The sequence below is a fragment of the Papaver somniferum genome, chromosome 6, assembly GCF_003573695.1.
Source record: "Papaver somniferum cultivar HN1 chromosome 6, ASM357369v1, whole genome shotgun sequence".
Taxonomy (NCBI): Eukaryota; Viridiplantae; Streptophyta; class Magnoliopsida; order Ranunculales; family Papaveraceae; genus Papaver; species Papaver somniferum.
In genome coordinates, this window is record NC_039363.1 from 155,321,268 (window position 1) to 155,336,879 (window position 15,612).

Below are 15,612 nucleotides of genomic sequence, written 5' to 3' on the forward strand. Positions count from 1 at the left end.
TAGTAGGCTTAATCTTTCATGATTCCAATTCCTGGTTGATGAGTCGATGACGTCTGCTACTGGTTGTATTGGATAACAAGAAGCTGGGTTAATGGTATTTTTAAATTGTGGTATCCAATTAGCTTGTATGGGGGTGTGTAATCCATCTCCTATTTGGTGGAAGAGATGTTGTTTGAAAAATGGTATGAGCGAGGCCATTTGCCTCCACTGAAGGCTAGGGGAAGACAAGAGTGGTGGGATGCTTTCAAAAATGGGGGTCTGATCAAAGTATTTTTCATTATATAGTCTGGCTAAGATAGAGTTAGGGTTTTGGTGAATGTGCCAAACTCGTTTCATGAGAAGTGCTTTGTTGTGTTCTTTACTACTTCGGATATCGAGCCCTCATTGTGATTTTTGTTTGTGGAGCTTGTTTTTTCCTAGTGGGTGGAGTTTTCTGATTGAAGAATCGTGACCCCAGAAGAAGTTTGTCGTGATACGATCCATTTTTTGGTGGATATGAGAAGGAAGGATTTGGGTTTACATGAGGTGGTTGGAAGTAGGGGTTAGTAATGATTTTATGAGCTCGAATCTTATCGATTGGTTGAGGCATTTGGCCATCCATGCTTTTGCCTTGCGTGCCAACTGTTGATACATGAAAAATAGTTCCCCTTAACCAGGTTAGGGTGCTCCAAAGAGGGGTAAGTACACACATAGAACATGGGGAATAAGGCCCAAGTCCACCAAAGAAGTACCCATGAGTTGGAAAGGACAATGAAGGAATTAACAAGGAAGAAGGAGGTTATACTAGAGAAGGGATGGCATTAGTAGTAATTAAGGAGGTTTAGGACACATGGCAAGATGTCATAAAAGGAAGGGGATTTTGGAAAGTCTATATAAGAAAGGACAAGGTATAATGGAAAGACATCTCTCTCTCATACTATTCTAAGAAAAGTGAGGTCATCTTGGTACACTAGGACGGATATAACCCAACGAGAATTACGGTATTAACATTTGGCGTCCACACCCGGAGGCTCGTGCCTAGTCTATCATGAAGCAAACGAGTGGTACTACCCCAAACACAACTAACGGTCAGTTGAATAATCCGCCCCCTAATCTAGAAGGGGAGCGGATAGGGATAGTAACAGACCCAATCTTACAAGCGAGAAGACCTGAAGCTACGGAGGAAAGGGATAAGAAACTAGAGGGCGGAAGCACGTCACTCGCACAGCCCACTTTAAAGGAAATGCAGAAATATTTGGAGGAACACATCCGCATGGAAATAGAGTTGAGAAGATTGCTGAGAGAAGCTAGCAATGTGCCAAAGAGGCCTTGGAAAACACCGAGGATAAAGAAGAAGATCACGGAATGATGACACATGAGGCGATGGCCAAATTTTTCGAGACAAACTACAAAGTGGTAAAACAGAACAATTACGATTTCATGGCAAGCCCATACACCCCCGAGATCGTGGAATATCAATATTCAGAGGATTATACTTCACCAAATTTCAAAGTGTATGATGGACAAGGGAATGCGCGAGAACATCTTAGCAGATTCGTCGCCTCTATGAACGATCGAGCCTCTGATGGGAAGTTGTGCCTAAGGGAGTTCTCGAAGTCGTTGACTGATACGGCCTTCTCGTGGTACGACAATCTAAAGCCCGGAAGCATCAGCTCATGGATGGACCTGCCACACGCTTTCTTAGAAAATTTTATTTGGCAAAAAGGAAAGTCACGACCATCGACTTGAGTAAGTGCAACCAACGGTTGGGGGAAGACATAGGGAAGTATATCACCCAGTTTCGTCATTTTGCGCTGGATTGCCATGAGGACGTTAAAGAAGATGCACTAGTGGAGATATACGTACGCGGAATGATGCGATGTTTTAAGAAAAGCCTGGTGAACTTCCGATTCCCAACCTTCGTCGAGCTGGAAGAAGCGCCAGCAAGAATCGCCGATTGTGTCGAAGAAAGCAACTCAGATTATGTTTGGCGCAATACGGTCAACACCATCTCAACAGCACCAAGGAACACCCGCGCAAACAACAACCAAGAAGGCTGGGGCACGCAAACAGATCAGTCATATAGAGATCGACCGCTTCCTCCCCCATTTCCCTGTGATAAAGAGCAGATCTTCGGGCTCCTACAGCGGTGGGTGGTTAATAAAAAATTCAGTTGCCTCCAACAAGGTAGGATCCCACTGATACCCAGAAGAGCGACGCCAGGTACTGTCACTTACATCATAGAGTACAACACCCCACGGTCGACTGCTATAACCTAAGAAGTATGTTTCAGAAGAAACTGGAAGCGGGAGAAATTGAAATGGGAGATCCCGAGGGAGGAAAAACAATCCAAAATCATGTAATGATGCTTTCTCATGATCCCAGCGGAGATGAATGACAACCATGGGAAGAGAAGGATGAATAAGCATGCAAGGTTACCATAGAAGGCTGCGCATTTACGAATACAGATGGTGTCGCTAACAAGTTCGCGCGTACAGTGTTGGCTCAACAGTTTTTTGACTCGCTGGGTTTTAGCGAGGATCATAGCAAGGAAGCGGCCAAAGCTATCGCGAAAATTGCGGCAGGAAGGCCCTACGGTTCCCTTCCCAAAGAAGCTATCGTATTCACAGACGAGGATATTTTCTATCCGGGAGAGCACCTTAGACCTTTATACCTTACTGCGTATATCAATAAGGTTCATTTGAAGAGGGCCTTCATAGACGGTGGCGCATCTTTAAATCTAATATCTACGCATATACTAGATTTCCTCGGGGTACATCGGTCGACAATTAAAATGCGAACCACGACGGTGAAAGGATTTGGAGGACATACTCAGATGACAATCGGGATCGTCCATTTGGTTATGAAGATTGGTCTCATTCGTGGACTTACCCCTTTCTATGTATTAGAAAACGACATGATGTTCCATGTACTGCTAGGACGAGGGTGGTTACTCAACCATAAAGTGGTAGCGTCAATGTACCATCAGTGTGTCAAGACTAACATAGGAGGGAGGAAATTTCGGATACCAGCCACGAGCCACCCCTTTGACCCGGAAGAAGCTTACATGGAAGATGCGATTTTTTATGATTTGGCTAAGGAGGCGGATGAAATCCTAGAGGTGAAACTTACCCCGCTACCAAAATGGAGCGAGGAAGAGAAGACGGAGCCAACAAAGTCAGTCTTCAGCCCGTCCAGGATGACGTTCCCAGAGGAAATAAAGCGGAGACATGAAGATCAACCTAGATTCCAGCGTTTCTCAAGACCAGGTGGGGGGGCACGTGTACCACTTATAGCAATTAACCGAGGGGGCGTCTACAAGCACGCAAAACTTCGACACATACGACGTAGAGGCCCCCTCAGACGATCAAAACCTAAACAATCTACCATATAATAAAATTGATGATGAAGAATTACGAGAACTACTTAATGCGAGTACACAGTCTATAGAAGAACGGGCTCCTAAAGACGAGGTTAACATCGGAACAGAAAATGATAAGCGGCCGATCATGATTAGTAAAAGTTTGGACGTGAAAGAAAGGGAAGCTCTGATCATCTTTCTCAGAGAATACAGAGATGTTTTCACTTAAGATTATGATGAAATGTCGGGTCTAGATAGAAGCCTCGTAGCTCATAACCTTGGAGTGTCTCCTGAATTCCAGCCGATAAAACAAAGAAGTAGAGAGTTCCCTAGGGAGACCGGTCTCGCAATAAAGGAAGAATTGGAACGTTTGTTGAAAGCCAAACTCATCAAACCTATCCAGCACCCGACCTGGTTAACCAACATCTTCCCAGTGGTGAAGAAGACTGGAAAGATATGATGTTGCATAGACTATAGGGATATCAATCAGGCCTGTCCCAAAGATGATTTCCCACTACCTAACATTGATTTAACGCTGGACGCGACTGGAGGCAATACACGCTTCTCTTTCATGGATGGGTTTAATGGATATAACCAAGTAAAGATGGCCGAGGAAGATGCAAAGAAGACTGCTTTCCAAACTCCATATGGGAATTTCTACTATGTTGTGATGCCCTTCGGGCTAAAGAACGTCGGTGCCACGTACCATCGTTCCATGACATCCATATTCCACGATCTACTGCATCATACAGTAGAGGTATATGTAGAAGACATGGTGTTTAGGACTTCAGAGACTCAGAGACACAAATATCACCTAAATACGGTCTTCGAAAGATGTAGGAAGTACCAACTCAAGATGAACCCGCTCAAGTGCGCCTTTGGAGTTACATCTGGAAAGTTCTTGGGATTCGTTGTAACCAATAAAGGGACTCAAGTGGATCCAAGTAAGGTCGAGGCGATTATGACTATGGTACCACCAACTAATACCAAAGAGATCCAGGTATTTATAGGACGGATATCTTATATACGGCGCTTCGTGCCTGGTTTGGCTCAGATAACGTCGGCATTCTTGCCCCTACTAAGGAAAGGGACTATCTTCAAATAGGAAGAAACTCAACAAGTCACGTTTAAAAACTAAAGCAATGACTCGTTATCCCCCAAGTTCTCAAACCACCAATGAAATGGGTGCCTCTTTGCTTATACACGGCGTTCACGAGCTCAGCCATAGGGGCAGTTCTGGCACAAGATAGGGGAGGAAACGAATTATCACCCATCTACTACGTGAGTCGGGTTTTAAGAGACGCATAACTGAGATACCCACGAGTAGAATAAGCATTCCTAGCCCTTATCTACGTAACACAAAAACTAAGGCCGTATCTTCTGACGCATAAGACGATCGTGGTACCCGCGGAAAACCCCATAGCGTATCTCGCCTCTAAGACTGTGCTGACTGGGAGAACGGCCCGATGGTTGTTATAATTATCAGAGTTCGAACTCGATTATCATCTACCTAAAGGAGTGCGAGGACAAGCGATCGCTGATCTAATGGCCATGTTCCCTGGGGAAGGAGATGAAGAAATTCATGATTGGGTACCGGGAGAGGTAGCTTCCGCCGATTTCAACAAGCCTTGGACCATGTTTTTCGACGGGTCGTCATATAATACTATTGGAGGAGCAGGAGTAGTGTTCGAAGCACCGCAAGGAGAATTGTTCTCATATTCGTTCAAGTTGGATTTCCCTGCAGTAATAATGTCGCCGAATATGAATCTTTGATCCTAGGGCTTAGGATGGCAAATGAGCTTGGCCCAGGAGGCATCGAGATAAAGGGCAACTCGAGGTTGGTGACCAATCAAGTCAACGGGGACTTCCACGTCAAAGAACCACACTTATCCCCATATCGAGCGGAGGCTCAAAACCTGATAAGTCAAACAGGGTCGACCCTAGATCATACAGGTAGAGGCAAGAACAAACACACAGATGCCCTGGAAACTTTAGCTAGCAAGATACAGCTAAACGATAAGGAAGAGGGTATAGTAACAGTCAGAAGGAAGGAGTTTCCCAGCACCTGGAAAGAAGACATGGCCTTCGAAGAAGCAGACGATTGGAGGCGGACTTACATTGAGGACTTGATCAAAACAAAGGAGGATCGTGTAATACCTACCCAAACTCTGAAACAATTTTTTTTGATCCAAGGAGCGCTTTACTATCGAGCGGCAGGGGGATCTCTTGCCAGATGTGTGGGTAGGAGAGAAGTGGAAAGGGTACTCCAAGAGCTACATGCGACAACATGTGGGAAAACTGCAGCAGATCACCTCTACAGAAAGCTTCAAAGGAGAGGGGTATACTGGCCCAGCATTTCGGCACAAGAAGCGACCCTCCAAGACAGTTGCGCTGATTGTCAAGCCCCACCACAACCCGCAGAGGTCTGCACAGTCGACAGGGTGGATTGGAGACAACTATACATAGATTTCATCCAAAATGGAAATTACCCAGTGACAGGAAAACGGCTCTAAAAATTCAAAAGAAAGCGGCGCGTTTCTTCATGAATGAAAGGATCCTCTACTGCAGAAGCTACAGTAACGCGATACTAAGGTGCTTATCAGACGAGGAGGCTGCTGAAGTAATGACTCGGTCACGCAATACAGAACATCAAGGGATGTGGAAGTTGTTCCTTTAGCTCTATGGAGGCGGGTTTTACTGGCCCACCATGGAAAGTGATACCGCGGAACACGTCAAAAAATGCCTCAACTGCCAAACACATGGGAACCTAATCAGAACACCCCAAACCCTATTGCATAGCGTGGTAACGCCATGGACATTCCACAGTTGGGATTTAGACATTATAGGGCAGATCAAACCGGTGTCCTCGAAACGCCATAAGTACATAATAACCGCCACTGAGTATACCACGAAATGGGTCGAAGCAATACCTCTCAAATACTATGCCGGGGCGACCATCGCAGCATTCATAAAAGAGTACATCATCTGCAGATTTGGAGAACCCATGATTATCAGGGCAGATAATGCAAAATCGTTCGTAAACAAAGATGTGATGAATTTGCTACAGCAATATAATGTGAGGCTTCATACGTATACCCCCTACTATCCTCAAGGGAACGGGCAAGCCGAGGCGTGCAATAATACACTGATCCGGGTCTTGAGAAGGACAGTGGAAGACCATCCCAGAGAGTGGCATGAGCATCTCCCGCTCGTGGTACGGGCATACAGAATCTCGAAACGAAGTTCCACGGGGGCGTCACTGTATTCTATGATCTATGGGGAGGACGCGATATTACCGGCAGAGATTGCAATTCCATCCGCGAGGGTAGCAATGGCTAGTCATACGACTCCGGACGAAGTAAGTCGCTTTTCCCATTTAGACACAATAGAAGAGAGGAGAGCCCGGGCAGAACGGTTTGATGAGGCATACGGGAAGCGAACAACAGATTATTATAATCAGAATGTAAATCAATGAAGATTCGAGGTAGATGATTTGGTCCTTAAGATTGCTCCTCATGTGCAAAGGAATGCTAGCGTAGGGAAATTCTCCGCAAATTGGGAAGGACCTTTCAATGTAAGAAAGGTAGCAGAGAGCGGGTATTACAAGCTCAGACGCATGAACGACACGAAGATCAAGTCACCGATCATTGGTAAATGGCTAAATAAGTTTTATGCATGAACAAATCAATGTAAAACCATCATTTCGAATAAAGACTAACTTTTGATATATGATTCGTAACATTTACCAAGATTGCCGGAATGCCAATGGCGCCCGAAATGATCGGCAAAAGGCTGCGGGAGTGCTAATTGCGCCGGATCAGCTGGCAAATTTACTAAAGGTCGCAGGAGTGCCAATGGCGCCTGATCGACTGACAAAAGGTTGCGGGAATGCTAATGGTGCCCGATTGATTGACAAAAAGCTACGGGAGTACCAATGGCGCCCGATCGGCTGACAAATTTACTAAAGGTTGCAGGAATGCCAATGGCGCCTGATCGACTGACAAAAGGCTGCGGGAATGCTAATGGCACCCGATCAGCTGACAAAAGATTACAGGAATGCCAATGGCTCTTAACCAATTTAACACGCATCCCGCCCTCCCAATCCCCTGATTGAACAAATGAATGGAGAAGTAGGCGCGTTTAACATACATCTCTCCCTACCAAAACCCGTTGAGAAAAATGAGAGGGGAGTAGGCGCGTTTAACATACATCTCGCCCTCCCAATCCCTGTTGAGAAAAATGAAGGGGGAGTAGGTGCGTTTACCATACATCTCGCCCTCTCAAACCCTGTTGAGAAAAATGAAGGGGGGAGTAGGCGCGTTTAACATACATCCCGCCGTCCCAAACCTTGTTGAGAAAAATGAGGGGGAGTAGGCGCGTTTAATATACATCTCGCCCTCCCAAACCCTGTTGAGAAAAATGAGGTGGGAGTATGCGCGTTTAATATACATCTCTCCCTCCAAATCCCCGTTGAGAAAAATGAAGGAGGAGTAGGCGCGTTTACCATACATATCGCCCTCTCAAACCCTGTTGAGAAAAATGAAGGGGGGAATAGGCGCGTTTAACACACATCCCGCTAACAAAAAAACAAAAAAAAAGAGGGGGATGGAATAGGAATAAGCATATCCTTAATTAAACCTACATTACATAGAATGAACACCCGAGTACAAAAAAAAAAAGAGTTGTCTGTCACTCATCTGATAGTAACACGCGATAATGAGCAACATATGCATCGACGGACTGCACCATTAAGAGCGCTTCCTCATACTGATCAATAGCAGTAGACAACGCATAATCGGCTTCATTAGCCAATTCAGCGAGCTCCTTTATTTCGCTGGGAACCTTGGATCTACGAGCAGCGGCTAGCGTTTCCTCTCGACCATGATAAATCGCACGCATCTTGTCTACGCGCACCACCCGAGAAGCCAACAACATATCTATCTCCTCCCTCAAAAGGAGCAAACTCCTCAATTCACCAGGGATATCTAAGGAGCGAACAAGTGCGGAGACCGCTGCAAGGGTTAAAGTATACCCATGCAAGTGAGGGGAAACCCGCTCAGAGATAGATAGACGGCAGTAATCTATGGCTTGATCTATACTGGCCATCATCACAGTGGACTCTTCAAAGGGATGATCAGCATCTTGGCGGATCTTAACCGTCTCGTCTAACGCACAGCGTATTTGAACGTATACGCGCCCCTTCGTTCGAACCCTTTCAGCCATCTGGAATGTATCGTATTGATCAGAAAATTGGGCTCGTTTGTCATCCCTATCAATCTCCCTACGCGCCTTGAGCGCTTCAATCTCCACTTTTACTAGAAAAAGCCTTGCAAGTTCCTCCTCTTTATATCGAGGGTCAACAAGCGAGGGTATCGGTGCCAGCAAAAGTACGTAACCATGAAGAACATATGCCATTTAGAACAAAAGAAATAAGCATACAAGTTGGAGATCAAAAAAGCTAAAATTGCATATTTATAGAGAATCAAGAAAGCATGAATGATTACAACGACCGCAAAACCACGCTGACACGTGGACATCATCGAAAGGGGGCCGTACTTCGAGAAATATTAAAAAAAATATGCTAAAAAAGCAAAAAATAGTCTGCCAATAACGAACGGCATCGAGCAATGTCTACATCCAGAGACTCCACCATCAGGAGACTATCGCTGACTTGTACGTCAGCCAAGCACAAATCTTGATCAGCCTCGTGAACTCGTTTAGTAATAGCCTGAATGATCTTGTCCTCGGCCCCAGCCCCTTGGGAAAGTGAAAGGGTGTCCTCGTGTTCATCATATTCTCTACGCGTTTTTTCTCGGTGGAACGAACGAAGAGTCAACAACATTCCCGCTTCCTCCCTTAGAACAAGCAGACGCGCTAGTTCGTCCTCAATATAAGGATGAGGTACAAGTGAAGTGGTCGCTGTTAAGACCAGAGTGTGACCAAAGAGTGGCCGCATCACTAGGTTGCAGATCCAGAAGCGACAATCTGAAATAGCCCGGTCTATTGTTCAAAAAGCGGGGGTCTAACAACTCCACCCAATATTTCTCTTAGCAAACTGTATGGACTAACTCCGAAATACTTTCTAGAGAATCAACTAGACATTCAGACTCAATCTAGGTAAAAGTATCTCAAGGAGTTAATATCTCTCTCTTGTTTTGATTTACTCGAGCTAATAGAAATCAACGAGTCTTTAATCAAACACAAGGAATAACTTGGATGGTACCAAAGACCAATATCCAAGGATCAATCAATGACAATCAACAACCAAAGGTTGGATTACTCTAATTGATGATCTAACGCACAGCCTGTATTATTTCAATTATAAAGATAAAACAATATAATGCGGAAATTGAAATAACACAAACACCAGAAATTTTGTTAACGAGGAAACCGCAAATGCAGAAAAACCCCGGGAACCTAGTCCAGATTGAACACACACTGTATTAAGTCGCTACAGACACTAGCCTACTCCAAGCTAACTTCGTACTAGACTGTAGTTGAACCCCAATCAGTCTCCCACTGATCCAAGGTACAGTTGTACTCCCTACGCCTCTGATCCCAGCAGCATACTACGCACTTGATTCCCTTAGATGATCTCACCACAACTAAGAGTTGCTACGACCCAAAATCGCAGGCTTTGACAATAAACAAATATGTCTCACACGGACAAGTCTATCAAAGGATCAATCTGTCTCCCACAGAAAAACCTTAAAGTTTTTGTTCCGTCTATTGATAATAATCAAGGTGAACAGGAACCAATTGATAATCTGGGCTTATATTCCCGAAGAACAACCTAGATAAATCAATCACCTCACAACAATCCTAATCGTATGGTAGCGAACCAAGATGTTGTGGAATTACAAACAATGAAACGAAGATGTTTGTGACTACTTTTATATCTTGCCTATCAGAGATATTAATCTCAAGCCAATCAATCTGATTGTACTCGTATGGTAGAAGATGCAAGATCAGATCACACAACTACGATAAAAGTAGTATCGGTCTGGCTTCATAATCCCAATGAAGTCTTTAAGTCGTTAACCTGGTTTTAAAAGAAGAAAACCAAAGGTTAAAGGAGAAACGACTCTAACACGCAAACTAGTATCACACGTGAAGTGTGGGGATTAGTTTTGCAGAGTTGCTAGATGTCCCCTTATATTGTCTTTCAAATCAGGGTTTCACCTTGCTTACAAAGCAAACAATATCCACCGTTAGATGAAAACCTGATTTAGATTCAAGCTAATATTTCTCAACCGTTAGATCGAAAACTTAGCTTGTTATACACAAATTAAATGCACGCTTATAGGTTTGTTAACCGTACCCAAATGTGTACATTGTTGGTTCAACAATAGTTAACCAAAAGGTTAGCCATATGAGCATTTCATACCAATCATATTCTTCTTCACCATAACTAGTTCAAATGACTCAAATGAACTAGTTAGAGAGTTGTTTAATTGCAAGGAAATCTTATGTATTACACAAGACACAATTGAAGCAACGATGATTAGATTCACTCGAATCGGTTCATGAACTTTATAGCCACGGTTTGCAAATTGCATTCTTTAGTGCATGTTTGTTTTTTCCTCTATGTAGAGGCTAACCTCTACTAGCCTCTATGTAGTGATGGGTTCCATTTATATTGGTGTTTGTTTTTTCCACTACCTTTACATAGATAGAGGCAAATCTTTATCTATATAGAGGAAAATCAAATAGCACCAATCAGGTGCTATCTTTCTGCCTTTACCTTTATTAAACCTTGAAATGACTAACACACCTTCGGACAAACTTATAATTTCCAAAAAAATAATTCCTTAGTTCAAAATCTAAAATTTCTACCATTTCAGAAAAAGTGATACTTTCGCGACGTTTCAGAAAAAAATGATATGTTCGCCCCGTTTCAGAAAAAGTGATATTTTGCTCCGTTTCAGAAAAAGTGAACATCTTTGATTGTATTTTCTAATACATTTTCTTTTTGGAATTTTTGAACATCTTTGATTGTAATGGATCTTCGTGGATTATTTGAATTTTATAAGGGTAAAATGAGAACTATATAAAATTGGTTACACAACGTCGAGTTGTTAGATAATGGTCAAACAAACATGATTTTAAGAGACATTATATAATAGTATTTATACAGGAGGTAGGATCCATGGACACTCTTAGATGGACAAGGTCAGATAAGATTTGCGCAATTTTCTCCGCAAAACCCAAACGACAATGAATTTAAGTGTAATATTTTGATGATATGTTCCTTTTATAAGACTCTACATTCCTACAAAAATAATGAACGCAATTCGAGATAGTAAACCTCACCATCTACCAATCTTAATTTCAACCGTTAAATTTGAAAGGCTGGTATTCAAAGGGATAGACGGTCATTTTATACATCTCGAATTGTGTTCATTTTTTGTAAGAATGTAGAGTCTTATAAGAGGAACAAATCATCAAAATATTACACTTAAATTTATTGTCGTTTGGGTTTTGGCGGAGAAAATGACGCAAATCTTGTCTGACCTTGTCCATCTAGGAGTGTCCATGGATCCTCCCTCTTTATATAGATATAGAGGTAAACCTCTACGTAGAACCCTCTGCCTATGTAGACGAAAGAACAAACGTGGGGTAAGCCAGGCTTTGTGAACTCAATACATGGGAAGGGAAAGTTCTGATTGCAAACAAGGAATGTCAACCACATGTCTGCCTTATGTATAGATTTGGTGATCCAAAATAATTAATGGAAAATATAAGAAACTAACTACTTTCCTTATGTAATGACTAGTATAACACGGATGCGTGTTGCGCCTGTCCATCCGTTCAGCTGCACAACATTAGAATATCACCGTGAACTTAAAATTTTGAATTATTGAAGACATGTAGAAAATGATTAGCCAACTCAAGCTCTAGTATTTATTTTACAGGAAAATCTCGTCTAAAGATTACAATTAAGTTAAAATGTAAAAAATATTAAAAGACTCGGCCAACAAATGACCCAAGATTAGCTGGTTATTCAATCAATACATCGATTTCATCCGCCCTAAAGTGTAGTGCGTTGCAGGATGAAGAGTTTAACACTAACTACGATACTTGTATAGAAGCCCAAACTGAAAGCAACCTTCCTCGTCAACGACTTACACATGTATGTTTGGGTTCCTCGTTATAGCTTTTGGAAACCTCCAAAAGAAAGAGACCACAAAAATTCAATATTTGAAGTACAATGAAATTTCTTTTTGAAAGAAAATAACCAGTCACTGAATTGCAAAAGGAACAAAAATGTTAAAACCACTACTAAGCTACTCATAGATCCACTCATTACCTACTGAAGAGTAGTCCGCATTGCAGCCTATCTACCTAGTGATCCACCAGGATCCTACAACATCAAACAACAAAGTAAGTTGAGATTATGAGCATAAAAAATAGTTAATACTCCTGAATGAGAGTACTCACATAGCCTTTCTGTAACGATCATCAGAGAGTAACCATGAAATTCCAAAAACTCATTCAAAACCCATGCCATCATCTGCACAAAACCACGTTGAATTTCAGAAATAAAGATGTGAAAACACAACAAAGTGTCACTAACTATGCATCTAATGATCAGTTTTTCCAAGACGGAATATACCTAACTATACATTATAATCGATGTCAGCGGCAGGAACATGTGTGAATCCCAATGGGCCATCATGAATCTTCTGAGTTAAAACAGTGTAGGAAGTGCTAGTCACTCAAACCCAATTCCTCAGAAGAACTATTGAATCCAACCTTCTCTCCACCATATGGATATGTTCTGGATTCAATGTTTGTGAGAACCCCAATTGCCTCAAACTAATGAATTCTGAAATAAGTACATAAACCCAATACGAACAACTATACTTAATGCACAAATCTTATACAGCTAATATTGAATCTCCGTTGGAAAGATGGACACATTTGGAACATCAAATGGCCCCCAGGCAACGGAAAGCTGGACACATTTTAAACATCAAATGGCCCCCAGGCAAAACATATTTTCATTGGCCTCAAGGAATATAAAAGACAGCTATACTAAATACAGTCTCACAACTCAGCTTATCTCTAAAGTACAAAATAAGGATCTCGACAACATGAACTAAAAATTTACCATGCAACTAAAGCTCATACTATGAGAAAATCATTACAATTTTTAGCCACCAGCAAATTATGTCCAAGTTGTGGCAAAATGACCACAAAAGACAGCTATGAGAGCATCCCTATGCATTCCACTAACCCAAAAGTGAAAAAGATCAAACTCCTATATTCACATTTGCACTATTGTTGATAATGGCGTAGTACACAGAATATCGCTCCTGCTAAGTAGTGCGTATCATCCAGTAAAGTCTTTTTAGATGACATAAACCACCTTCTTTTGTAATCCTTCCCTTAAGAGTAAGAAAACAATACAGAGCTAGAAATCAATTCTCGAGCTGATTAAATGTACACAAATGACCAAACTTACCAGATAACAGTTAGACGAATTGTCTTCACAGACGTAAACTTACCAGATGACAGTTAGTACCCTAAACCGAAAACTATAATTTGTACCAAAAAGGAATTGCACTTTTCATTCAAAGACGTAAATTGTCTTCGTAGCGTACATAATCACCATCACCGGTTGCTTGAAAAAGATGACAATAAATAAAACAATATCAACAGTAAACATATTCTTGCTTACCATTACTCGTTCCAGCTTGTTACCCATTTTTATTCTGGAGTCGTTGTTGTGATGACTGAATTCGGTATTGATTACGTCGTTTTTCAAGGAAAGCTTCCCTTTCGTGTATTGTCATTGAGTTTTGTTTGGCTCTCTCAAGAATTCGGCGCTGCTGTAGCTCATAAGCTCTTTGATGGGGGTCCAAATGATGGCAACGTTGCCTTTTCCTTTCATTTATCATATCCATCTTTTTCTCGAATTCGAGATTGCTCAGCAATTTAGGACTTCTACGGAGTTCTGGTACTGTGTTGTGTTCAGTCGACGTTTCTATCAACTGTTGAATTCGAGTGTGCTCTATGACTTTAAGGATACGACAGGGAACCAAGACTTTTACGCCTTCCATTACTGCAAAGATATATAACCTGAACCAAAAATCAAAAATAAAACTTTTATTACTCATGTTCTGTGTGCCAGAAACTTGTATAGCATGAACCAAAAATCAAAAGAGAAACTCAAGTTCACAATACTCAAGGAAAATCAACAAACAACTGGGGTTTACAAATTCTAAATATAAAATCATCAAATACAAAGGGTTCACTGAAAAGTGTAGTTAGATAGCAATTGTTCCTGAATTTTATTAACATCACTCAATTTATATGGTTTGAAACTAACTGAAAAGAAAAACCCAAATTAAGAATCACCAAAAACAGTTGAGTAACTTGAATTCCAATTTTGGTACCCAATTTATATGCTTTGAAAATCGGTGACTAGAGTTCCCAAATTTGAATAAATTAGATTGTAGTTAGGAATTCAACTAAACTGAGTTGGAATGTGATGTTAAGGCCTCACTTGTTCCGTAGCATAAGGAACAGAAAGCAATTGCAATGGTTGCTGAAATCGGAAGCCAAAAATTAGGTCAAAAATCGGTGATTAAAATTGTCAAAATTAAAGAAGAATAAAATTAAGAATCGAATAACCTGGGTTGAAATCTATTGTTAGGTCTCATACTTGTCGCATCTGTTGTTCTTCTTTCATGGTGGAAGTGTTTTAGAAACTATGGCGGAGATGCTGGAGGTGTTTCAGACGTAAAAGAAGAGTTGGGACCGAGGACGAAAGAGAAAACGAAACTGGTTTCCTATTTTTAAGTTAAGTTACGATTGTAACATTTGCTGCACGGTTTTGATGTAGAAATCAGCGAGGGTATATACGTAAAAGAGGGTGGCCACGGTCCAAAAAGGCCTATTTTCTGTATATTAATATATAAGATATAAGATTAGATGATTTGATATGGCCACCGTATCTTCCCATTTGCGGAGGGAGTAGACATATAAATGGGTGCTATCCCGCACTGTCGTGGATAAATGCGTGATGAGCCAGCGGGTTTCCAACCGTCAGATACTTCAGATTAGCTTAGATTAGAGAGATGAGTTATCAAATTAAATAATTAATTACAGGCAGCCCCTTCAAGTCATTTTCTTTAAGATTGCAGGTCCCAGCAACAAGAGAACCTCTCCTTCTTCCGTCTTTGACATCAATTCCACCGCCACTATTTCAGTCACTAGCAATATCACCACCCATTTTCAAAAAAGATCATTGTGTAATGGATATT

At 41.7% G+C, this 15,612-nt stretch overlaps 1 protein-coding gene across 7 annotated transcripts; it reads right to left on the minus strand.

Moving 5' to 3' along the window:
- Positions 1-12,183: 12,183 nt before the first annotated feature.
- Positions 12,184-15,281, minus strand: LOC113289862. 7 transcript variants are annotated; one of them, XR_003331168.1, is made up of 6 exons: positions 14,981-15,281; positions 14,025-14,425; positions 12,957-13,121; positions 12,782-12,854; positions 12,651-12,704; positions 12,184-12,508 (listed from the first exon to the last, which is right to left on the minus strand). XR_003331168.1 is itself a non-coding variant. In XM_026539287.1 (3 exons), exons 1-3 carry the CDS (start codon positions 15,007-15,009, stop codon positions 14,044-14,046), a joined length of 453 nt encoding a protein of 150 aa, XP_026395072.1. In that variant the 5' UTR covers positions 15,010-15,278; the 3' UTR covers positions 13,322-14,043. The 7 variants fall into 7 exon arrangements, 1 of the variants encoding a protein (XP_026395072.1); XR_003331166.1 differs by having other exon boundaries at positions 12,957-13,731; XR_003331169.1 differs by adding an exon at positions 14,824-14,894 and having other exon boundaries at positions 12,957-14,425.
- Positions 15,282-15,612: the final 331 nt, after the last annotated feature.

Bases quoted from the DNA above. Each gene is read 5' to 3' on its own strand.
- LOC113289862 (XM_026539287.1), bottom strand. From the start codon at position 15,009: ATGAGACCTAACAATAGATTTCAACCCAG. The intron at 14,895-14,980 runs GTTATTCGATTC...TTCCGATTTCAG, and splicing joins AACAATAGATTTCAACCCAG to CAACCATTGCAATTGCTTTC. The intron at 14,426-14,852 runs GTGAGGCCTTAA...TTTTTGGTTCAG, and splicing joins TTCCTTATGCTACGGAACAA to GTTATATATCTTTGCAGTAA.